Here is a 24,613-nt window from a genome sequence, read left to right as displayed (position 1 = left end):
AATGGTTAACACAAGCAGCCGTACAAGACTTGAACTCAAGTTTTGAGGCTTCACTACCAGTATGTCCAGCCGACTAAAGCATAATGTAAGTATTATGTCAACAGATCACAGGTTAACGGAAAACGTGAGCTTATGTGCTCATAAAATTGAGGAAAACCTTGTGTGATTTCTATCCTGAATCTTTAACCTCAAGGGAGGGAGAAAGATAATTAGGGGCTGTTAGTGTGTGTGAGAAAGATATGGAGGACAGAGAGACAGAAAGCAAAGAGAAGGAGAGATGAAGAGAGATTACCAAACAAGGCCAAATCCCCGAGCCACCAAATCCGACCACCCAGAGGTTGCACCCAAAACCCTAACCCAAAGCTCCCCTCGCCTCAGACGGGTCAACAACGCTGCGAAGACACGAGGGGGATCTCACTGTGAAGTTTTTGTGGCGATAAATACAAAATAATGCGAGCGGTTGTTGACGAGTGTGTGTGGTTTAGTGTGAAAGATCAGACAAGCAGACTGCCTCTGCTGCCAGTTGCTTATGGGCAAATGAGAGTGTCTCTTTATCTGTCTGCAATTTTCAGTCATCAAAGCTCGTCAGAGTTAGGCGCTTGTTCGGCTGGTGATACGCATACAGATTAAACACACGCACATAATAACAGCTTTGGACAAAAGAGAGGAAATGAGGAGATGCATCAGACATACACAAGGGATTAGAGCTGGTATTACATGTGACGTTTCCTTGGAAAGGGAAGTTTGAGTGGATTATGTCATGATTCATAGTAAACTCCTCAATACTCACGTCTCAAATTGTTCGAAATTTTCACTTCTATTTTGACCTTTTAATAAAACAGTCCTCCCCCATAAAGGTGTTGCTGCTGGGTTATTGGGTGACGCTACTGTTGTAAGTTGTAAAATTTACAGTGTCACCTCTGACCCTTAAACTCAGAGGGAGAGGCTGGAGGAGGAGAATAGAGAAAGTGAGAATAGAATAAAATAAACATGTTAAAAATACAGAGATGAGGTTAAATGAAAATGAAAACATTCAAAGATAGAAAAACAGAAGTATAAGAGAAGATGCAGGACAAAGATCAAAGATTTCCCGCTGCGATGGACAGACCTCTTCTGGGCTTGCCTTTGGGTCTACGCTCCCCTCTTCTACCATTCCTAACCCCAAACAGCGGGGCCAGGTGAGGGTCAGTGGACGGACGTGTCACTCCAACACACACCCAAGGCAATTTTAACAAAGACTTGGGACAAAAGAGATAACCAAATTATGAGTCTGCAAAGGTCCTAACGACCGTCCTATAATAAAGAGGAACGTTATGTTAGGTTTGTGTGTGTGTGTAAATGCCTATACTCTGACTGATTGTTTTAAGGTTGATTTTTTTTCAGATAAAAAGGCCATAAAGACGCATTTAATCACTGTCAGGTAATCAAAGACAGGGAGGTGAGGAGCATTTATATATTTCTTTACAGGATTACTTTTCAGTTTACTGTGTTTGTGCATGTGATTTGTTTTTTTTGAAGAGGATAGGTAGAGGTAAAATGACTTTTATTCTGGATCTACAGTATATACAGCTGGTCCCTTTTCTTCAAACTTGCATCTCATGATGTCCTCTGCTTTCTACTGATGCCGTCTGAGATAATGACTTTGACTGCTGTGTGTGTGTGTGTGTGTGTGTGTGTGTGTGTGTGTGTGTGTGTGTGTGAGAGAGAGAGACGGAGAGAGATAGCAAGGGGTGAGTGAGAAGGGAGAGGGGTGATCTTTTCATAACAGGAATCTCCAGAAATAGTTCATCCATGGCATTGGGGATCAGCCCAACAAGACACTGATTACAAAGAGAGAGAGAGAGAGAGAGAGGGAGAGAGAGAGAGGGAGAAGGTATGTGCCTCCACACACAATGGTCAGGAGGAAATGCAGGGAGACAGAGGGTTGGACCAGCACACACAAACACACACACAAACAAAGGAAGTGTGAAGCAGACAGCGGGCCAAATGCCTCGCCGACACCCTCCCCGGGCTTTGATGGACTGACCACGATCACAATAGAGACAGGAGGCTGACACACACACACACACACACACACACTTAAACAAACAATGAATCTATGTTGTACCATCATATATTTTTCATCCAGATAGTGTGGTTCTTTATGGTGGGTCCTCCATTTATCATGGAAGTTTTACTTCACAACCACAGCAGCAATGGTCTTTTTAGATTGTGGAACAAGAGCAAACAAAACAAACATGAAGCAGGAAAAAATGAACCACTGAAGAAGGTTGCTGAAGATCTGCAGTGTGCATGGATAATTGGTGTTCAAGTGATAGAGTCTTATGTGTGGTTTTGTCTGTGTTTTGCACACATTATCTCAGAGAGCGGTTTAAAACATCTGGACAGGATCCCGTGTTTTAAATGAATTTGACCTAACTGAATGAAAATAAAAAAGTACCAGCTTTCAAATTCAATGAAGCATCCTAGTAGTAGGTTTAAAGAAGCTCATAAGAACCAAACAGGAAGTGAATGCGGGTGGACTGCATCATCATTTCCAAATGTCTCAGTTTTGGCCCGGTCCATACTACAAAGCAGCCTGCAGTTTTCCAACTAAAACAAATTTTCAAATTTTTCCAACTAAAACAACTCAGTTTAAGGTGCTTTAAACATTAATATGTAAACGCTAAAGCAAACAGTGTGTAAATTATCTTATACACACACATGGGTACATCTATAGACACACGCACGCACGCACGCACGCACGCACACGCACACACACACACCTGTGCAAAGACAGGCAGTGTTAAAGTATCAGTGGTTATATTCTTATAGGCCACAGACGGTATTATTCACTACCAGATTATATTTGTGCCTAAACAGGTATGCTGCACACAAAGTAATCAATGTGCTACAAAGCTACAAAACAGATGATATATAATCCCTTTCGCCTACAATTCAAATTCTAAAAGTCAAAGTATGTTGATTTTCTTTACAAAGGAAACTCTGGATTGCCATGAAATCCTCTCATCAGCAGCCGTCTCTGAGTGAACTCTGACAGAACACACACATGCACACAGGGCCAGATGATTGCTCATATTTTTCTCATTAGACATGGATGGGGAAAGCAGATCAGTGATGGTTTGCTTTAGGCAGTGAGTGGGATGGAAGAGGAAGAGCAGAACCACAGAGCAATTGTTGATGATTTTAGAGAAAGACAAAGAGGAAATGAGGACAGAAAGAAAAAACTGACATTAAAAATATAAAGAGTAAAAAAGTTGTTCAGTAAAGTTGGAGAACAAATGGGAGAGCAAAGATAGAGAGGACACAATACAAACAACAGAGCCTTGTATTTATCATTATATGTTATTCTCTCCTAGTGTAGTAGAAACCTCCCTTCCAACTTTTTTTTAAACTGCTGTGGTTTTTCTCCAAAAGCTGGTAGATTGATCGTGGCATTAATATCACTGCTTAGATTCAACAACAACATTTTATGGTTAAAAAGCAGTTGTTTCTTGCCTAAAGTAAATACAAGAAGTTGGTTGAATTTTTACAGGACCTCACACTAGAGAAATAGCATTTCAACACATAGTCACTGTGTGTGAGTGTGTTTGTGCTTGCGTATGTGTGTGTGTGAGTGTGTTTTTGAGACCACATTTTTTCTAAGAATTACAAGAGGTGGAGGTCTGCTTGGGAAACATGAATACTTGGAAAGTGACTAATGATGCCAACCATATGGGATGTGAAATAAGCACACAGCAACATTTTGAGCTGTGCTGTAATGCCTGGAAATGTCCCGAATTCCTCGTCCAAGCCAAGGGAGGTGTAGTAAATACAGTTTGGAATCAATTAGTGTCCCACAGTCCTTGATTTTCTGCAATGAAGACAAACACATCCAAAGAAAATTTCAAACGCATTCATGTGACTTCAGCGTTCACAAAACTAACACTGAAGTTTTGTTACTTAGTTTGATCAGAGAGGTAAAGAGGTAAATTCAATTCATTCCTGATCCCACATATAACATCTAAAAAAAAAAATGTGTATAGCCCCTTTTTTTGCCAAAAAGCAAAAGAAGAAAAAAGTGCTCAGAGAAAGTACAAATTTGAACATCAAAAAAAATCATGTACTGTCAAAGGTGTGAACAGCAACTAAAAGGACCTGGAGGTAAGTTCTTGTCAAGCACATCCTCCCAGCTTTAATGGCTACTCTGTGTAAGAGGCGGTTGCTTGGTTATTATTTCTCATTGAACTGATGATGGGTTTAAAACAATTATTCTAGGACAAAAAAACATAATGGCAAGGATCCATAAGAATTAAAGTCTGCTGATGCTGTCTAATATCATGATGAACTGTTCTGGATATGGATGAAGTTGGCATACAGTCGCAAGAGTATGCATGGGTGTCAAACGTGTGCCAGGAACCTTTCAGCAGCAGTGGCTGATGGGGCCTCTGGGGCAAGATTTAAGTTGCAGTGAGATGACGAGCCCTGGAGGGTTACGGGTGTACAAAGGAGAAACAAGGTGGGAGTGGATGGATGTTCGATGTGCAGGGAGATGGAAGGTGTATATGACATCAGGGTGAAAAAATGGCTCCAAGGGTGGGTGTTTGTGCACGTCCAAGCCGAGATGCACAATTCTCTTCTCTTTTGTATTTTCTTTCCTGTTTTTGACTTTTGTCATGGACATATGAAGACCAAATTCCTAAGTAACACATGTCCATTCTTCCTCTCTCTCTCTCTGCAGAGTGAGCCAGTGGGTAACGCAGGAAGTTCACGCTTTAGTCTTCCCCGTACTGACCCATGACCTCCTTTGAACCATGACCTCTTGCGAGCCACGTGACAAACCATGCAGACATCTGGGCTGTCATGACAAACACAAACCAGGTTCACCCCGAAGATTATCACTGATCCAGATGCTCCTTTTGCAAAAGGACAGGTTTGAATTTCAGAGTGATATCTAGCAGCTCCCAACTTCATACGGATCCTGAGTCTTTTGCCTGACATTTTTCAGAAGATAAGACTGGCGCAGATAAAAGAGAGATGGGATACGGGTCAGACGCACTCAAAATCAGTGCCTCTCATTTCTTTTCATCAGTGTTCAAAATACAACTTTGTTGAAGAAACTTGTGGTGTTTGAAAATGTTCTAATGTTTTATACAAAGTCAATTATCTATTTATGATTAATTAAAACATGATTTCTTATATTCATTTCAGTTCCGATTCATTTTCTTCTCCACTTAAGATTAAACTTTTGTTTTTGCTTATTGTGCTGGTTGTTTTCTGGCCTTACATTCTAGCCTGACAAATCACAGGAGGAATGGCGGCGATCAGCCAGTGAGTATTGAATCATTGCTAATGTGACAATCCTGACCTACTATACCAGAGACTCACAAGACACATGCCTCGCACATGCAGGAATTAAGGAGATTTTGGCAGAAATAGTTTCCATGCCTTCCTGTGCAAACCTACGTATGTGCAGAGGTTTATTTGGATGTTTGACATATTTTTAGGTGCCCCTTTGTAAGCACTGACCAACAAGGAAGGTGTTTCATTATTATTATGAAGAGCCTTAGTCAAGTTGGATATTCAGAATGTTTGTCTTTGAGCATAGCTGACCCAAATCCAGTGTATAAGAATCCAAGGAATCTGGTGTATTAAGCCAATTACAAACAAACAGAAGGAAGTGAGTTTATGTGTTTAGGTGCATAAGGAGAACGTGGTGTCCCTGTATGAATGGAGTGGACACAAACCCATTGTGAATGCACTGATATCCTGGTTTTCTTTCTTAAAAAAAGAAGACAACATTTGCAAAGTAGGCCAATCTCATAAATTGCCCAATAAAACTATTAACTAATTATATCAAGTATTTAAAAAGTTTTTGGAGTCAATCAGGGTTTCTCAGTTCTCTTTGTGTTTCTTCTCACGTATCCTTGATAATAGCAGATACAAGTCTCTGGTACATTTTCTCTGGTCACTTACCTAAACACTTTATGAGATTAGCCCTGATGCCCTGAGCACTCATTTATGGACTGATTCTCTGTCTGTCCTACATATCGACAAGGATGGTTTATTTACTCTAGGGGCTAATGGACAACACTGATGTGTTTAGGGGATGGGGGAGGAGTGGGTGGGGTGGGCACTTTGGGTGATGAACAGGAGCTTCAGTCAGACCTGTGTCTCCCCCCCTCATCCCGCTGCTTCTCATCGGCCCCTGTGGGATGATAGCTCAACTGCTGAGCAGGGAGGGGGACTTAATACTATCCAGCTGGAGGTTGGCAGCAGTGACAGGACCTCCATATGCCCAACAGATTGGGCTCTGGCTCTCATCGCTGACCCTTCTCTGTTTACCCAGTCCCCTCATCTTTCCAAGACTGATGGAATAGGAGTAGACAGGAAATTTAAAACGGGAATACAGAAGAGACAGGGGCAGAAAGGGAGGAAAACATTCTGAATGACACTGTCATTAAAGGTTTAATGGTCCAAATCCAAATGGAAGATGCATGTGAATAAACTATTATGTTAGTAGTATGTGTAATGAAAAGCAATAGGCCATGGCATGATAATGTTGAAGGGTAATGGTAGTAGCTGTGACAGTTAAAAAGTGCAGCTGAGGCTATAAATGACATTACACACAAAACAAATGCCAAATTCATGGTGACACTAGAGTCAGGGGATCACCAAAAGGCATCAGGACACATCAAAGAGGATCCTTGAATGTGTCAACAAAATTTCATACCACTTCATCCACTTAACTCACTGGGAGCGCTAGTTGGTAAGTCATAGGATCACATAAATCCATTGAACTCATCTTGTGGGCACCATGGATATCTGTATCTGTCTTGGCAATCCTTTCAAAATAAAAAACAATCAAAAACCTGTGCTATCGCTATAAGATAAAGATGGACATCAATGATGTCTGTTCAGACTTTAATTGCAATCCATGAAGTAGTTGTTGAGATATTTTGGCCCAGACAAAAGTAGACGATCAACTGATCAACCAATTGACAAACAATTGCCATTGAAGGAGCCACACTACTAGGATGGCTAAAATTGGTATATATCATAAAAAACTTTGGAATAGCAACAGAGGTACTTTATAGTGTGTCCAATGCATGCTGGGATAGATCCACCCACCCCAAAACTATGGAAAACTAGTCTTTTCTGTAAATTGTTATATTTGATGATTCTGCTAAGAACAAACATTTTTTTTTGACTGTTTTGCATTTCATTCGAAGAGAAATCACATGATACTTGTGCAAGTCCCAAAACAACTTTAATTTCTACAAACAATGACCCCAGTCTTTATAATACTTGCGTCAAGATGTTATGGCCACAGGGGGATCAAACTACATCATCGCCTTCAGAAAATGAATGTCTCAGGACTTAAGAATCATAATAACAATACAACCCCCGTTGCCTCCTCACATTTAGTGCTGATGGCTTTAAGCTGCTGAGTTGCTGTGTTCTGGCTTTATTCAACCGCAGGTTTTGAACTCGATCCTCAAAACTGTCACGCTCACGAGGTTTCAGACAGCCAGGCTTTTCTAGATCACATTTCAGTGCAAGCATACTGTTAAGAGCCACTCAAGTGGTTCAAATGACAACTACATTGACCCTGCAGAAAGACAGGCCAAGAGGATAAAAGACCCAACATGTTTACCATTCATTAAGTTTCAAATGAAAGCTGTTTGAGAAAGGGACAGACACACACAAGAACAGAAATTGAGGTGCAACGTCATCTCAGACAGAATCAGACAAACCCTTAACTTTCAGAGTGTCTTGTTCATAACATTGTGGGCCTTCTACTTTGTTTTACAACCTGTGAATGAACAAAGGTTGTGTTAGAAGAAGCAGAGGGAAAGTTTGTGGCCTGTAATGGTATTTAGCCCAAGAAATGCTGGGCGCACATCACGTTCACTGACCCTGACCTCAACCACACACAAAAGACATTAAGTTGTCAAAGTGTCACTTAGCCAACAGGCTAATGCTAAGCGCTCCAGTGCTTGTATTATTACCAGCTGTAAGGAGCTAAAGTGGAGGTTGGTCTGAACACAGAGGGTGACAACACTCAGCCAGTGGCCTTGTGTTCACCCATTCAGGGTGGCAAAGGGGTTACGATCCCTGAGTGACGATGAGGTGAAAGGTCACCGGCAAAACCTCTCGATCAGAAAAGGAGAAAAGGACTTTAAATGACCGCTCAGTCTAAAGAGAGACTATGTCGAAGAGTGGTGGAGGTCTCCGCTGAGATAAGTAGGGAACATGACGCAAAATTAAGTTTGGCCATGTCAGTGCTAGAACGAGTGACTATTCTACCTCATGTTGGGGAATAAAATCCTCAAATGTTTAAAAAGGCCCAGAAATAGATCAGTTAGAGCTTATAAAACATTGGATGAACTGGATACCACTTGGTGGTTTCCCAGAACACAACTTGTGATGTTGTTGAGCTCCTAAAAGCCCAGCATTGGCCCAGGGGGCATCTATAACTCCTCCATCAGACGCTCAACAGAACAGCTGATTCTTTCATGGTGCTGTTCAGCTCCTGACTCAACCAAACTCTTACTGTTTTCTAATTGACTCAGTCTCACATTTAGTTGAATATCATGAGTAATTGCTAGAAATGTTGTGTCATATTGTAGTCATTACTATTATGACATGCTTTAACAGATCTAATGACACTGCTTGGAAGCCAGTGTCGGTTTAGGGCTTCCTTTTGAAGATGGTCCTCTTAGCAGTTCTGTATTGGTCTGTGATATGGTCTGTCAGGGGTCTTCAAGTCCTTCCTAACACAATGATAATTGCAGTATGAGGGGATGGAGAAAAGAAAATAACTTAGCCCGAGGACCCACAGCGGCTGTCAACCTACACATAAATAAGAATACCAGCCTCTATCCGGCATAGAGATAATTAAGGGTCAAGAACCAGGTCACACATGGGGTGGAGGTGGCATGTGAGCCAAGCATCCTTAAATGCCATTCTGGATTCTGAAAATCTGAATGTTCAATGTTCAGCCAGTTTCCTTCCCAATTTCCTAGGCACCTTCACTCACTCTTCAGAAATCTCTAAATCTCTTAATACATTTTACTTTTGTACCTCAGACCAATACGCTACCCAAGCTTAAATTTCAATGTTAGATTATTTTAAACACCTTTTTTGACTTCTGCTGTCTTTTGGCGAGCATGAAAAAGAAAGACTATGAGATAAATGTCTTTACAAATAATTGGAATCTCCTGTGAAAAAGATGGATAATCATCTTCCATTTAAGTATGCTTTATGGCATTTTACTTTCCTGTGCTTCAGGGAAACTAATGTGAGAACATGCTGCCACTAAATGATACAATCTCGCTCAGTGGGACCCAAAGATCAGTGGGACCCAAAAGGACAGTTGGATGATGGTAATCACAGAGTATCTTGTGCTGAAGACCTCAGTGGCACGTAAGGAAAATGATTCAGTGTGCTAGTGTTTCTGTAATTGTATCAAATCTGTGTTGGGACTTCCGATTCATTCCCATCAACTCTTTGTCTCTTTACAATAAACAGGCAAAACAAAACAACGTCTCATTACTAATTTCTCCAAAAGCAATCACCTGCATTTGATGAGTGAAAAATTCCAACAAGACCATCACTATTAGCCCAAAATCTTCTGTGGAAAAAATTAAAGAAGGCTAATCCACTGAAAGCTGCCAGGGGCAGACACAGGAAATGAAGTCCCTCTGGGGAGCAAACAAACAACATAACATGAGATCAGGCACCCCGAGAGGCAGTTAAACCACCAGAGATGAGACCATCTTAATGGGGCAACAAAACGTGTTCTAAGTACACATCTGGGATAGATTTTTGTGGAATGTGGCTGTTTTACAATGAATGACCAGTGACGAGTCGTCATGCCATCATCTTCCCATCGTCTCACATCCCAATTCTCTTGTCAGATACTAAATCATTGGTAGTGACAGGTACTAAAAAGTCACCAAGTACTAAAGAAAATCTTTGTCGTTCTTACTATTTATATGAACATCGTTAACATCTCCACATGGACTTCAGTTCACTGTTTCTCAGATATCATATTCTGACCTCTTCCTCCCATCTTCACTCATACCTCACAGGTGAAGACAGATGGATGTGCTGCCTGTGTGTTCATGAAGGAGGGGCCCACACCTGCTCCATGCACAGACGTTACTTTAAAAATAAATCTGATCTTCCTAACAATTCCAGCACATATTATTCCTAGACTGGTATTATCTCAGCCTTTTTGGTCTTAAGATCCGAATGTACACCCATGAGCTGCAATCATATCTTTTTTATTATTAGCACAACAAATCTTTTGCTCCATGCTCAGAATCCTTCACAGCCTTTTGTAACTACCAGGTGATTTTTTTCAGGAATTCCTTCCCTCCCTTTATCCCATATTTGTGGAGCAAGTCAAGTCAGTCTCAGGCATCCATCAAACCACAAATCACCAAACCACAAATAGAAACACACCATCAAGCCATCAACTATGTACACTGACAATGTGCTACTGATGAAGTCCCTGTCCTCAATGGAACTAAGACAGAATTGTGCTTGTCCATCATTTTATTTATCAAAATCCCTCATTGTTTCTAAATGTTTCTCTGTCGTGTAGGGTCAATTGAGCCTCTTGACACATTTTCTATTAACTCTGTCCACTCTATTGCCTCGTCTTTTTGCTCCCTATTGACAGCCCCGCCAGTTAACAGCTAACTAAGCGGAACTGCTCACAACGGCACTCACACAATTTCTGCTGAGAGAGGGAGGAAAGGTGTAGGAGTGGACCCGCCTGAAGTTCTGCGGTGTGAAATCAGACATTCCCGAATGCAGGGGCAGGAGCAAATTCCACAGTTATGCAAATATTTGTGCACACCACTTTGGGAATCCCAAGCTTTGCCAAATCAGGAGTTCTGTGAGTGCCGGCTCAGCGAGGATCTGGGCCCCGTTGCCGCACAATGTTAGTGGACACTTGAAATAGCAAGCTCATGGTTCCAGCTCGGTAAAGGAGCCTACAGTGTTTGCCCAGGTTCTGCACTGAACAATCACATTACTTTCTAGCAGCAGGAGTAATGCATGGGAACTGAATGGGACAATGAGAAGTCAAGAGCGTGCATCAAGTGGGCTACTCGTGGTCTGGCTGAGTGTTGAGGACGTCCAACTTGAGTAATGATGAGGGCAAAGAGAAACACAAAAATCAAAGAAAAGCTGATCAGCATTCTGCTCACGTATCCGCAAACTGAGGCTGTAGCTGGTGGCTCAGATTCAGCTAAAGATGTATGCTTTGTGTTACTCTCTCTTTATTTCTTCTAATGGTTTTCAGCGTTGACCTTAAGAACAAAAAAACGAATAAAAACTGCTTAGAAAAAGAGATAATAATTTTTCGTTTCCCGCGACCCTTAAATGGATAAAGCGGTAGACGATGGATGGATGGATGGAATTTTTCGTTTCTATCTCATGCTTAAAGTTGGTCTGGATGGCATTTAGGTTGCAAGCAAGCTCCAGGGCCTCTCTCTGGATCAAATCTCTCTTCATTGTTCAGACTGGTGCTCAACACAGAATAAAACCAGAGATTGCTGCGTTGATAAAACAGAGAGGGGTCTGATGATGCGAGAGTCAAAAGAAGCATTGACTTAGCTCATATGTTAAAAGGAGAAAGTGAGAAAAGACTGAAGGACAGGGAGCGCGGTAGAACAAGCAAAGTAAACAGGTTTGGCGTGAGCTTTCTGGAGTCACTGGGTTTAGCAAAACATTCCAGAGTTTTCGAAACAAGCGGCCTTGTGAGTGCACAGGGGCAGAAACAAGGGGGCGTCAAATCACTGAACAGGAACAGCGTTGAAGGACTCGAATTCAATCATAAATATCTCCCTCACACGACATGTCTAGTGAAGTGACTACCAGTCACCTAAATAACAGCAGGATGATCAGTCCGAATAACCTGGACCAAACAAATAAACTGCACAAGAACAAAGAGGTTCATTAACACCAGTGAAGTGGAGCCAAATAGATATTCAGTCAATATGTGCAATGTAAGTATTTGTACAAACTATACAAACACAAAAATGATAATAGGCAAATTTATCGCACTGCAGAAAATGTAAGCCTTCAGTTACAGTCTACATTTGCTTTTAATCCATCAAAATGTGTTAAAGCCTTATTCAATATGTCGTCATTTATTAGGGGGTAGTTGTTAAAATAGAAATGACATCTAATTCCATCTCTGGGGAAAAAACGAAACAAAAGTCCTTAGTACATAGCCCACATAAAATCATACACATGCTGAGCCCAACAGATGCCTTAGAAACTGCCAATGAAAATCTAGTCGACTCTTTACTCTCTACAAATCACTGTTATGAAATATCGCTTAAACAAATCATAGCATTGCAATCTGGAGAACCCTTTTGCTGAAGTGCAGACAGGTACTTTTTAAATTATCCAATTAATATGCTAAAAGAAGCTTCCTGTTGACAAAAACACAACAATCAAGACAACACATTTTACAAAAAAGATTTTTCATACACCTTGATATATGTGGAGACAAGGATGTCAATCGCCAAGAAGTGCTGGCGATAAAATCATAAAAGCTACTGAGCTTGTATATCGACATGTCCAACCTCATTTCCTGAATCAAGAAAACTGTATGAGACCACTGTAATCTCTGGATACAGGTAGTAAGTGAAATGAGTTCAGAATATATTTCGCCAAAGGACTATTTCCAATGTCAAGAATGAACCTACCCTCCTAGATACGATGGATCTGCGTTGTGAAATCATAATAGAAATCTTGACTTTATATTTTTTGTATAAATTATTTAATTTCTTATTTCAATATCCTCCTCACTGAGCAAACCAATGCCAAGATAAAAACATTTTTTACTGCCATGTTTTTTTTTAATTTTTGTTTTTTTTTACTGCCATGTTTTTTAATCCAAGTGCTAGATTGAAAAAATGCAAAACAAACATACACAGATAGGAAATGATGGATGGTGAGACAGACAGAGAAATTACAGTGTGTCCCTGGCCTGTGTCCCATAGTCATGTCTCGTCGAGCTTGACTGTAATCTTATAGTGCACACGCATGCAGGCCTACACAGAAAAAAAGAGTCAGTGCAAGCTTTTATGTATGCCCTGAATAACTCATACACACTAACACAACCACATACACAAACACTGTGTTTTAAGGACTATTTTCAGTCTGTTCAAGTGTGGCACTCTTCACTCGTGAGACACATGGACTTCAATAATATCAGGCACAAACAGAAATGACAGGGAACTGTTCTTGGCCTACTTTTTTTATATCCTCATGACAGGATGGGATGCAGGCACAAAGGTGTGCAGTTCATCTGCCTTGATAAAATAATAAGGAGTTGCTATTTATAGCAGCTTGGCCTAAATGTGAAGGCATACTGAAACATGACGTGCCAACAAGAGATTCGGTGCCTAGAGGGAACATCACAGGCACTTTAATCTCATTTAAAAGAAAAGCTAAAGGTGCTTAAATTAAGATAGTGGAATGATCAGGTGATAAAATATCATGAGCATGTCTGTTGTGGGCAATGAAAGACACCAAGAAAAGATTTGAGAACTATTGGAGCGTTGTTGTCTCAAAACACTTTGACATCAAGATGTAGATGGAAAATGACGGTTTTAAGAGACTGAAAATGTCCTGTGAGAACCTACAAGATCTCACAGGAGCAAAATCACAGTATGTGCCGCAACCCAACAAACAGCTGAGGATAATGAGTTGAAAATCAACAGCCAATAAAGGCAGTCATGGGTGTTTAAAAAGGGGAGACACAAAATTAGCAGAGCGTTATGTTTTATATATTTTCATCCCAGTAATTTAAATGCTCTTTGCCTAGAACTAATTCAACCAGACGCACATTTGTGCTCCTCTGCAGTTAATTCTCGTACTTTACAGCTTAATCACTGATTTAACCTTAAAAGCACTTTCCATTCTTTGTGTCAAAGTATTTTGTTGAAGCTAATTTGTTACATGGTTGCCTGCTGCATATTCATTGACAGAGATGTCTACTGGTGTCACAGTGGTGCTCCCTTTCTGACTTCCTCTTTAGGCATCCCTGAGGTGTGAAATGGCCCTGCTGGGTCCCTGTAGAGTCCTGTAGGGCCACAATAGGCCCAGGACATCTGTGTGGTTTAACAGTAGCCCGGTCCTGAGTACACCGGAACATGTCTATGGACCTCCCACTGGCCTACCCTTAAGCTCCAAACAAAGGCCTGGTTGCCACTTAACAATAACACATTCGTACACAAGTAGGGGAACAAAAACACAAATACACAGGCATTGAGGGAATGCAAATATATTTTTGTAAATCCACACAGAGACCTGACACCCAACATCCAGCTGCAGTATGGATTTGATAGTGACATCGTGAAAAACCTTGACTAGACCCGTGCATCAACTCCTGTTTTGAGACACCTTATTGGGAGCACACAGGCTGTATGGACGGAGGGCATTTGGTCCAAACCACTTTGGCTGGGTTGATTACCTGATGACACGTTGCCAATTTCATCTTGTACAAGGCAGGTTGTTGTCTGCCTGTGCATGTGTAGTCATTATGTGGTCTGTAAAGGGCCAACATGCGCCTGCCAAGATTGGTGCGGTGGCATAGTTGAGGGTGTGGTAATGCAGATTTGGTAGTACAGTGCAATGTTAGTATTCGCTTTGGCATTAACTTGTGGCTCCACTAAAACTTTGCATAAATGCAGGCAGTGTGTTCTTTTTGACGTTAGTTGGTAGACGCACACAAGCAAGCCTCTATGAAGTCACTCAAGCCCTGTGACTGTCTCATTGCTTCATTGAAATGTTTGTTTTATATTTGTGCTGTCAATTCATATAATTTTTTCCATTATTATATTATTATTTCTGTCACTGCAAAACAACTAATTTTGTTTTCAATCAATTTGATCAATACGTTGAGCCTGAGAGATGCTTACTATACAGTATTATGCAAAAACTAGACATTCACTAAAACATTCTAAGAAAAGAATAAATTACCCAACCTTATAGTTCCTATTAGCCCCCCTTATATGATGTTTCAAAATGGATTGATTGACAAAGCTCTGGTTGTTATGCAATAGCATTAGCCTGGTAGCATTATGAGACCTCTCAGGTAACCAGCCAAAAGTGGTTGGCTAATAATAGACTTAACGCAATCCACAATTACATCACACTGCAATCTCACCAAAGTATCCCTTCAGAATAAATTAAACTCTTGTCAAATTTTCTTTCTGAAAACATGACGTTTAGAGAGACTATTATGCAATTTCCAGGTCATGTTAAACATTTAAGAGCAAGGATGGTGAGCACGTATGTGAGTGTCAGCTGGGATCAAAATAAAGATCGTGTCAGCATAAGTGACATGGAGGAGAGAAATAATTTGTGTGCTGAGAGGTGTTGATATGATTCGTTGAGTAGCTACTGCACAGTCGCTGCTGAGGTGGGTTGGGCTATGTCAGAGAGTTGGTGAGGGAAGGGCTGCCACGCTGTAACACCGCTGTACAACGACGAGAAACCACGAGTACCAATAAATCTAACAGAGTGAGATGTCGAAGCTTTTCGTGTCATGTCACTGTCGAAGATGGCATTCTCTAAACTAAACTTTTATTCTTATCATAGCAATAACTTAACTTGAAACATGACTTTCAGGATTCAGAAGAAAAACGTCATCACATAAAAGGAGAAGACGTGTGAGATTAGCTAGCTTCAAGCTGTGTTGTTTCTGTGTCAGGAATTAAACTAAGTCTGGTTCTGTAACTAATGTCCATACTATCCTCTGTCCAAAATAAATCAACAGCTGATCTCAAATCTGTATGGCAAAATTAAGATCGTCATTAATGAAAGAGGTAAAGGAAATATTTTGCTGAAAGATAAGATGACACATTCTGTCGTCACTCTCTTGCTCTCGTGCTATCTGCCCTGATTCCAGATGCCCTTTGACCCTTTTGAACTGCACCGAAAAGCAAATTTCAATCAGAGCAGAAGGCATGCCACTCATTCCAGGCTGTGTTCTCATGAGTATATGCTGAGTCAAATATCAATGTTCACCAAATACTTTCTACAAATCAATAGGCCAGTTTGGTCGAGCATCAATGAATCATAGCGCAAGAGGAGAAACATTGCCGTTTGCTGTCGCCTATCGTAAACAGAAAATGTCAGAACTATTTATCGTGAGCTGATGAAAAGCCTGGACAGCTACACTTGTGTACTGCCTCAAAGGTACCGTATCTGTTACTGTCTCGTTGGAATTTCATACCTTTGGCCTAAAGGAAGGGATTAGGGGACAAAAAGAGGATGTCTGCTCAAAGATTTGGCCTCTTAACTTCTTTACATACACCTTCATCGCCTAAAGATGCTCTGTCTTACAGAGGGGGGGTCGATTTAAGGGGGCTTCCGAGGACAATAGCCTGATGAGCCGGTGATCTTTTTGATGACGTCTCCAATAGACAGTGAACACAAAGACTGTGAGTGACAGCTGGTTTTTGTCAGTGGATAAACTCACTAGTCTATGACCAATGTTTTCCCTTCAGCTGTAAACACGCTTAAATGAATATGTGATGTGATCATGGGGATGACAAGGGTGGGAAACGTCAACAATGCTATTAAGTTTCAGGATGCGTGATGCTGATATGATTCTTTGAGAACACGGCATGTGTTTGGTCCTTTGTGCACATGCGCCACAAAGGACCAAGCACTCAAATCCAAGTTATATTAAGGCAGCTCAAGACCATGAGTCATCTTTAATTGGTGTAGTCTCAAATTGCATACATTAAAAAAAATAAAATAAAATGGAGCTTAAAGGGTTATGGAGTCAGGACAATTTGGTTATGATTTATAATTAAAAGCAATATCCACGCCGAAAGCTTTTTATCATTGTGTTTCATGAGAGGTTAATGACAAGTCAAGCCTGTGAATGTGCTGACAAAGAACACCTACAACTATCTAAGTACAGTACAATGTGTTCCTACACTTCATGGCCGGGAACACACATGCATGAATCCATACAAAATGTTAATGTTCGCTGCAACCACAAATGCAATTCCTGTTATCGCCAAAGCATTCTGTGTACTTCGTCTAAAGGAGTTAGTGGAAAACAAGGAAAAATGAGTGACATGCCAGGGGAGAAGCAATTAGATCCTGTCATAATTCTTTGACCCACTTTTCAACTCTCCCCTCTTTCATGTGGGACAGGGAGCTATGTGGCAACCGCCTGAAACATCCTGCACAGTGTCTGTCAGTGGATATTTATCACCTGGTTCTCCTTACTTCAATAGAGAGGTGAGGCCACAGGGCGCTGACCTCTGGATTCAGTGGGAAAACTGGGTTACCGCTTTTGAGAAGAGGCGAATCAGCACCTGTTCTCACTTGGATGGTGTCAAGATTTCAAACAGGACGCAGCCGAATGTCATGTCGATCTTAACCCTCAAACATGAACGCAACTCCCTTTAAAAGTGTCCTAAACCCGGAGATGATATCAGCCATCTGCGGCCAGCGTTCCCCAAGAGAAGCCCAGTTAATACATTTTCTTTGCTCTTATAAGATTGAGGACTATCTGTATTATTTAGAGACAAGCTGCTGGAGTAGCTAGCCAGGGAGTTGAAAGTGTATTCTAATGGACTCAGTCCTGCATGTGCACAACCTGCTCATTAGTTATACATGGGACTAAACCAGTACTGAAGCAGCTGTGGCGGAAGCAGGTAAGAGGTACCATGCCAACTCTGCAATCTACATTTTTTAATATACATTGAGAAATTAATCAATGTACTCACAGGTCCAAAAAACACCCCAACAACTTAATATGACATAAACCTGACAATGATCCTCTTGAAAATGGACCAAGAAACATGTGCACTTCTCAGTGCCTGTATCTATCAGCTGCAGCATCAACCCATCCATTAATACCGTCTATTGATTGTCAGATACGCAGTTCACTTTACAGATGCCTTGCCCTGTACTCTGTCTTCTCTCTGAGGAGATGACAGTGCAGTTTTCTCATCCTGCTCAGCATGTTGCTAAGGAAATCTGAAACCTGGCATGCATGTACCAACATGTCACTGTACGTTCCGGAGGGAGACGTGGATGCGTGTGCACTCAATCAAAACATAGGCAAAGGCACATGCACACACCTGCACATGCTGTGTCAGTCACCGCCTTGGTCACTCACCTTCAAGTCGACTCTCTCGAGTGGTCTTGCTGAGCAAATCTAGGGCTTTGGAGGTGGAGGACCTGATGTGCTCACTGACGGACCTCTGCAGCAGCAGCAGCCTCATGGAGCGAGACATGCTGATTAGCATCCACTGAAACGTATCTACGTCAGACTCCTTCCTTCTCCCCGCACTTATTCCTATTCCTGATCGGATCAATTCTTGTGCTTTTGCGCCTTTTCAATCTAGCCTCTTCTTACTGCTTATATTTTCTTTCTACATCTATCTGCCTCTGTTCGGTCCTATGCACTGGTTCCTGCCTCCCTCTCTTTCTCACTCTGTTCTGCTCCTGTCAAGACTGTACACTCCCGTATGCTGCAGCAAGCATCAGTGCGGTAACTGCTGGGACACATCCAACCAGTGCTGCAATGCTCTCATATTCTATTCTGCCGTGTGTGTGTGTGTGTGTGTGTGTGTGTGTGTGTGTGTGTGTGTGTGTGTGTGTGAGAGTAAGTGCTTTCTGACACAAGCTTGAGTGCTCACTGTGAATATCTGAGTGGTTCAAAGTCACGACTCGCTTCTCTCCCTCCCTGACTTTTGTTTTCTCTCTCATATCACTTTTTTTCCCTGGCTTCTCTTCTATGTCACCTTCATCCTCTCATCCGCTGTTTAAACCTGCCCTTCTCTGTCTAGACACAGAGAGCATCGGTGCCAGTTATATAACCCAATGCCAGTGCAGCCTGTTTGTCATGAAGTCCCACCTGTCCTTGTGCGCTGGCAGCTAAAGTCGCACGCAGGACCGAAACCAAAAGACAGGAAATGAGACGATAAAGGGCTGCAGGACAAAATTTGAATCACTCAAATAAAGCTGAAAGAAAATACAATGGTTCCAAGAAATGGTTGACGGTTTAATGGGATTTCCCAAAAGGACACAGATGTCAAGAGTTAAATATGGGAAACAACAACTCATCATGACCCAGAGAAACCTCTATCACCCACAGCTAATAAGCACATTTGTCATCCATTCAGCCATGAAGAAATTCTTCAGCCCATGATGTGAGTTTACTGTAAATATATTATGGTAGGAACAGAATATACACACCGTACGCAAATAGGAAGGCGCACATGTAAACATAAAGTACCAAGTGAATGCCATTAGCCATTGAGAAATGCTGTACTGTACTGTTAGCCTTATGTAACAATATTTAAGCTGTTTAGATGGACAAAAACAACACAATGCAATCCGTTACTTAGACTGCTGCTGAGAGGATCGGATAAGGCTGATTTAGCTTCTATTAAGCAAGCACAACCCTCTGGGGTCTGTGAAGAAGTTTAGTGTTACTGTAACACCGGCATCTGTAGGTGATGGTGACTTTTAAGAAGATGAATTAAATATTGTCAATTTGTCACTGAAATTTCAGAAGGAGGACAACAAGATTATTATTACTCTTTCAAATATCACTTGCCAAAATAAAGTCAAAGACACATGTTTATAAGTTAATAACATATTTATGTTGTTTTGACAGGTAACCATTTATACATATTTATAATATGTCTGTCACAAATTACTGAATTTAAAAATTCTACATGTGATTCTGCATCTTTTATGTTCATGTTTGTGCATAGGTGACTACTGTAGTTGTGAGTAGTATTTGTTGTTCAGGTATCCGTCCATTACATTCCACATGACGCTCACACTTGAGGAAAAAATCAGCCAAACATGCCGATTGCTCGAGCAATTGAAGGTGAAGGACTCACCATTTACTTATTGCAGGCTGCTGATACGAACGTGCTCATCGCGGTCAATTGCCTTTATGGTCTCCCAAGGTTTGCTGAGACTGATAACGCTGGATTCCTGTGTCTTTGCTTTTTCACAACCTTTTAGTCTGCGATTGTGGAATGACCTCTTTAACAATGTTGTAAAATGAGGATTAGGAGAGGATACAGAAAAACAAACATCCTATAAAAGTATCACATTTTTACCCTCCTCCGTCACACAACTGTTTGACTCACACAACATCTGAATCAAATGATTGTTTTCATGCACGCATGTAAGAGTACTCAGACAGATCGGCATCTGTATAACAACAGCACATCAGTGTACTTTCCCTCTCTGTGTCTCTGGTACAGTATACCTGTGATAAGGGGGCAATACACAGACTGTAACCTGGATATGAGTGAAAATGTCCATAAGGAGGAATAAAGGGTGGGGGGGGGGGGGGGGGTGGACGAGCGAAAACAATGGAGATCTCATTCCTCAGGAAGGAAAATCTTGCCAAATGGCCCCTCTGTCAAACAAAAGTACAGCGTGCCAGTGGAGTGTACCTACATCTGATGTAGGTACCTGCCAACACACTGACCCAGATATGGAGACAGGGGAGGTGAAAAATGAGGGAGGGGGTGTTTCTGGAAGGACTTCAAACGGTGTATATAAACAGTATGGCGAGAGTCTATTATCAAAATGTCTTTGAAAAACAATGCACTATACGCCATTCTTTACAGCACGGCCAAAGATGTGTCGGTATGTCGAAGCATGTATGTGTGGGTGTGCCCGAGTGTGACTGTAATTGTGTGCGAGTCCCTTTGAAGTGACCATCTGCTTGAAGTGTTAGTCTGCTATCAAACGTGCATCCTTCAAGCTCACCGTCTGCCCTACTTCCATGGAACTCCATCCCGACTATCTGATACCTTCACACCTCGAGTGTGTTTTTGCACCAGTTAATCTGAGGGATAAAAATTATGCTCACAGCAACATATCAGACAACAAAATGCAAAATATACCATATATAGTGTATCCAGACATAGTCTCCTCCATGCTGTAGACGAACTCTCCCCTCTGACATCCAGACAAGGGGAATAAACCAGCCAGGCAGTGACGGAGCCTGCTGAGCCAGGGCTGATTCATTAGCCTGGGGACAGCTTGGGAAGCGCACACCATCAACACAGGGAGATTTACAGTCCCCTGGTTATGAATGGAAGTTCCTGATGGGTCATTTCAGATGAATCTTAGGCTTGGGGCAGAAATAAACCTCACTTAAAATTATAATCACGAGCATAGGGAGGGACCTGTACAGAGAAACACTTTCTGTTTACCTAGTTTCTTCCGTCTTCTTTCGTGTGTGGAGGTTCTGTCGCACTTGGAGCATGCATTGTAAAATAGCTACATGCCAGCGAAAATCAAGTTCTATTTTTATGTATTTCAGATATGACCACTCTTAAGGCTTTTGTCTTTGGTATGGGGGAGACTTTTGTTGTAACTCAAGAGTTCAGCAAGTTGACTTCCTGTTGTAAATTCCCCTTCATGCAGACGTTTCCTGTTCAGGGGACCATAACTAGAGAGATGGATGCCCAAAGAAAGAGCCCTCACAACTTACAGCAAACTGAATGGGGTTTCTATGATGTGGCACAAAAATAAATAACTACAAGTTGAGATGTTTTGATAATTTATGGAATTCAAGATCATTCAAGCAGAAGCCTGAGTAAATTTAAGCCACCTTTGACAAAACAAATTCAAAAGTGAAAAATAATCAAGGTGAAAGTTGAATTATTTGCTTGCAGTTAAGTACAGTTGGGATTGCATTTGTAAATGTAATTCACCACTTAAGGGGAAGTGTGAAATATAAATGGAAGTGTACAGTACGTTACAGTACAGTACCGGCCTCTACAGAGGCAGCGAGGGAGAGACAGTGTCAAATGGGAGGAGAGGGGAGAAGCTGTTTGGACGGGAGGTGTTAAGGCTGGCATAGACTGACAGGGGAGGCCAGGAATGTGACCTTGCACAAACACAGCAACTCCATTTACTGTGTATGGAAGGGTGGCAAAAAAAATAGAATTACTGCCTCACAGTTTAATGCGTCTGCCAACAAATCAAGTTGCAGTTTACATCTAATCCATGACGCCTGTGTGGAGACATGAAAAGTGGAATAGATCGACCAAATTAAAGAGCAGGAACAATTAACAGACAAATAAAATCCAGTCATGAGTTATTATTGACTTGGCTCCAGGTTAATGGAGCTTCATTACATCTGTCAAAGTACCTTCTCAGATGAGAGCAATGTCCCCAGAGGACATCCGGCTACTGGGTACAAACAAGTGGGAAGTAGCACAGGTCAAAAATGAGGAAAAGCAACTGGTGCAGAATGAATGCCGACTTATTTTCACTCCAAATTAAGTGAAAACTCGTGTGGAAATGTGCCCATTTTGAAGACTAGAGATATGGTGTTGGAGCCAGAGCGTGCAGTCACAAGATCTGTAGATAAACAGACACCATCTGTCTGTGAGGGTTTTTTTTTTTTTTAAAGGAATAGTTCAACATTTTAGGGAAAATGCTTAATCCCATGATACTGCTCTTACTTCTCACCAGCAGGTGATTCACTCAGCTTAGCAAAAAAGTCAAAAACCACAACTTGTCAATGTGTCACAATGTGCCCTTGTTTAAAAAACGAACAAGGATGGATGTTTCCCCTGTTTTCAGACTTTATGCTAAGCTAAGCTAATTTAAGTTACTTGATGCTGGCACTATTTCCATATTCAGCAAAAGACTCACCACTCTCATGTCTCTCAAAGACATAAGGGTGCTGTTGATTTTCTCATCGGATTCCCAGCAAGCATCACTGGAAATCCAAGAACTGAATAACAGTGACTACATAGGAAACAGTGGAGCCAGACACACAGAAATGATGAGTCAAGTTATTCACAGGATCTACTGCCTAATGTCAGAGCGCCCCTCCCACACAGCACCCCACCGAAGGAGCTACACCACTTCCCCTTTCCTCGGTTTTCCTTTCCTGCACCTAGAGCCGGAGCCAGGGCTTTTTTTGACCATGGGGCTATGTGGCTGTGAGTCCAGGCCAGAGGTCAGGCTTTAATGCTGCTGTTGGTTGGATGCCCATCATTGTGTTCTGTTTATATATTCCCAGTGGTTTATATTTAGATCCAAAAGGTACATCATGTAACCTCAGCTACAATCAAGGAAAAAATATAGACCGTTCTTACAGCCAGGAATATTTAAAGTGTGGCATTGACAAGCACTAACTCTGATGAGAGAGAGAGAGTACCGGAAAGTGAGTGATATATTTTAGGATAAGAATAATATATTTTCTTGCATGAGGCCTATTGTTACACATTCACTTCTCGTCAACAATGTTGTATACAAGGTTGAAAACTTGATGTGTCATTGCTTGTGCAGAACCTGTGCCATGTGCTGTCAAGATCAGTTTAACAGTATGTTATCACAAGGTAAATGAAGACTGTCACTGAACTTATGTATATCACTTTGTATGACAGGTCAATATCATTAATCAAGAATTTTTTTTTATTGACATAAATTACATATATTAAATAGTTGCAGATGGGCTTTTCCGCTAAATGAATTCATTGTGATGCCTTTTGCATGAAAATAGAGGTAATTAACATGCATATATTTGTTTCATGTTTTCTTTATGCTCCTTTTAGTACTTATGGACAACACATCTCTCAGTACATCTCATGCGTCATCTCCTAGACCATTACCGACCAGTGATAAGGACTGTCACGAGAACTGGATGCATGAAGTCCTTATCATCTTCAGATGGTATGTAGTGTGGTGTGAGTTGCGTCCCTTCTATTCCATTCCAGTGCATCGGCCCTCTGCAGGCCCTGTGAAGCTCAGGCTCTAACCAGCATCACAGGAGCCCCATAAAGAAGACTTCTTAACAACAGGTTGTCAGTTGTAACTGTGCAGCATATAGACACATCCTCTTTGTGCACAGGAAAGCCGTGACGCTGACCACTGACAAGGTACACCCGGCGCCGCAGGGAGGCCATCAACTGTGCCATTACAGAGAACGGGCTCTGGAAACTTTGTGTTGATCACTGGTGTGCTTCCGTTGTCACAGAGATAGTAAAATTAACCATGAATGAGCTGTCTTTCATCGGGAGTGCAGCAGGAGCCCTTAGGGCATGGTGTGTGATGTAACACCGTAACAAATGTGTCATTCCCAAGGGCTTAAATGGTGGAGATACAGAGGAGGCTTTGGAGTGTCACAATGAACACTGGGCTTTGTGCTCCATCAAGTCCCCAAAAACTCCCACCCTGACCCCACCCCCACTCCAGAGTCCTGGGTTCCATCACACAGATCCAGAGATGGAGGTTATATAACTTGCCTACAGCAAGTCAGACTGATTTAAATGAAGAAAAATGACCAAGAACGCTTGGTCCTTTGAAGTTGGCACTGTGCATTTTTTCAAGTTTTGGGCTCCTTGTAAAAAAAAAAGGTTTGAAGTGGGCCTTGTGCCAAAAGGTTGGGCTGTCATACACACAAACGCACGCACGCACGCACGCGGGAGCAAACATACTGACAGCTCCTGCACATTTCCCATGAAAGGTTTTCAGCAAGTGGCGGTAATTAGAGGGAGAGACAGAGCGAGAGTGAGTGAGGACTCCCAGCAGGCTTTGAGACGGCAGGGGGCAATATGAAAGCCCCGTCCCCACG

The 24,613-nt window shown here is 41.7% G+C and overlaps 1 protein-coding gene across 4 annotated transcripts in view; it reads right to left on the bottom strand.

Moving 5' to 3' along the window:
- Positions 1 to 24,613, bottom strand: part of dlc1 (DLC1 Rho GTPase activating protein) — a 72,347-nt gene that overhangs the window by 25,333 nt on the left and 22,401 nt on the right. Inside the window, exon 1 of one of the 4 annotated variants that reach the window (XM_047333868.1) lies at positions 18,161 to 18,275. The exons of the other annotated variants lie outside the window; for them this stretch is intronic. Coding sequence (XP_047189824.1) covers positions 18,161 to 18,266 — 106 coding nt within the window. The 5' untranslated portion in view covers positions 18,267 to 18,275. Of the gene's footprint in view, positions 1 to 18,160; positions 18,276 to 24,613 lie in introns of those variants that run through there. 4 annotated transcript variants of the gene reach the window in all.

This window comes from Scophthalmus maximus, chromosome 8, assembly GCF_022379125.1.
Source record: "Scophthalmus maximus strain ysfricsl-2021 chromosome 8, ASM2237912v1, whole genome shotgun sequence".
Taxonomy (NCBI): Eukaryota; Metazoa; Chordata; class Actinopteri; order Pleuronectiformes; family Scophthalmidae; genus Scophthalmus; species Scophthalmus maximus.
The sequence above is the reverse complement of the archived record's forward strand: the minus strand, read 5'-3'. Positions and strand labels throughout refer to the sequence as shown.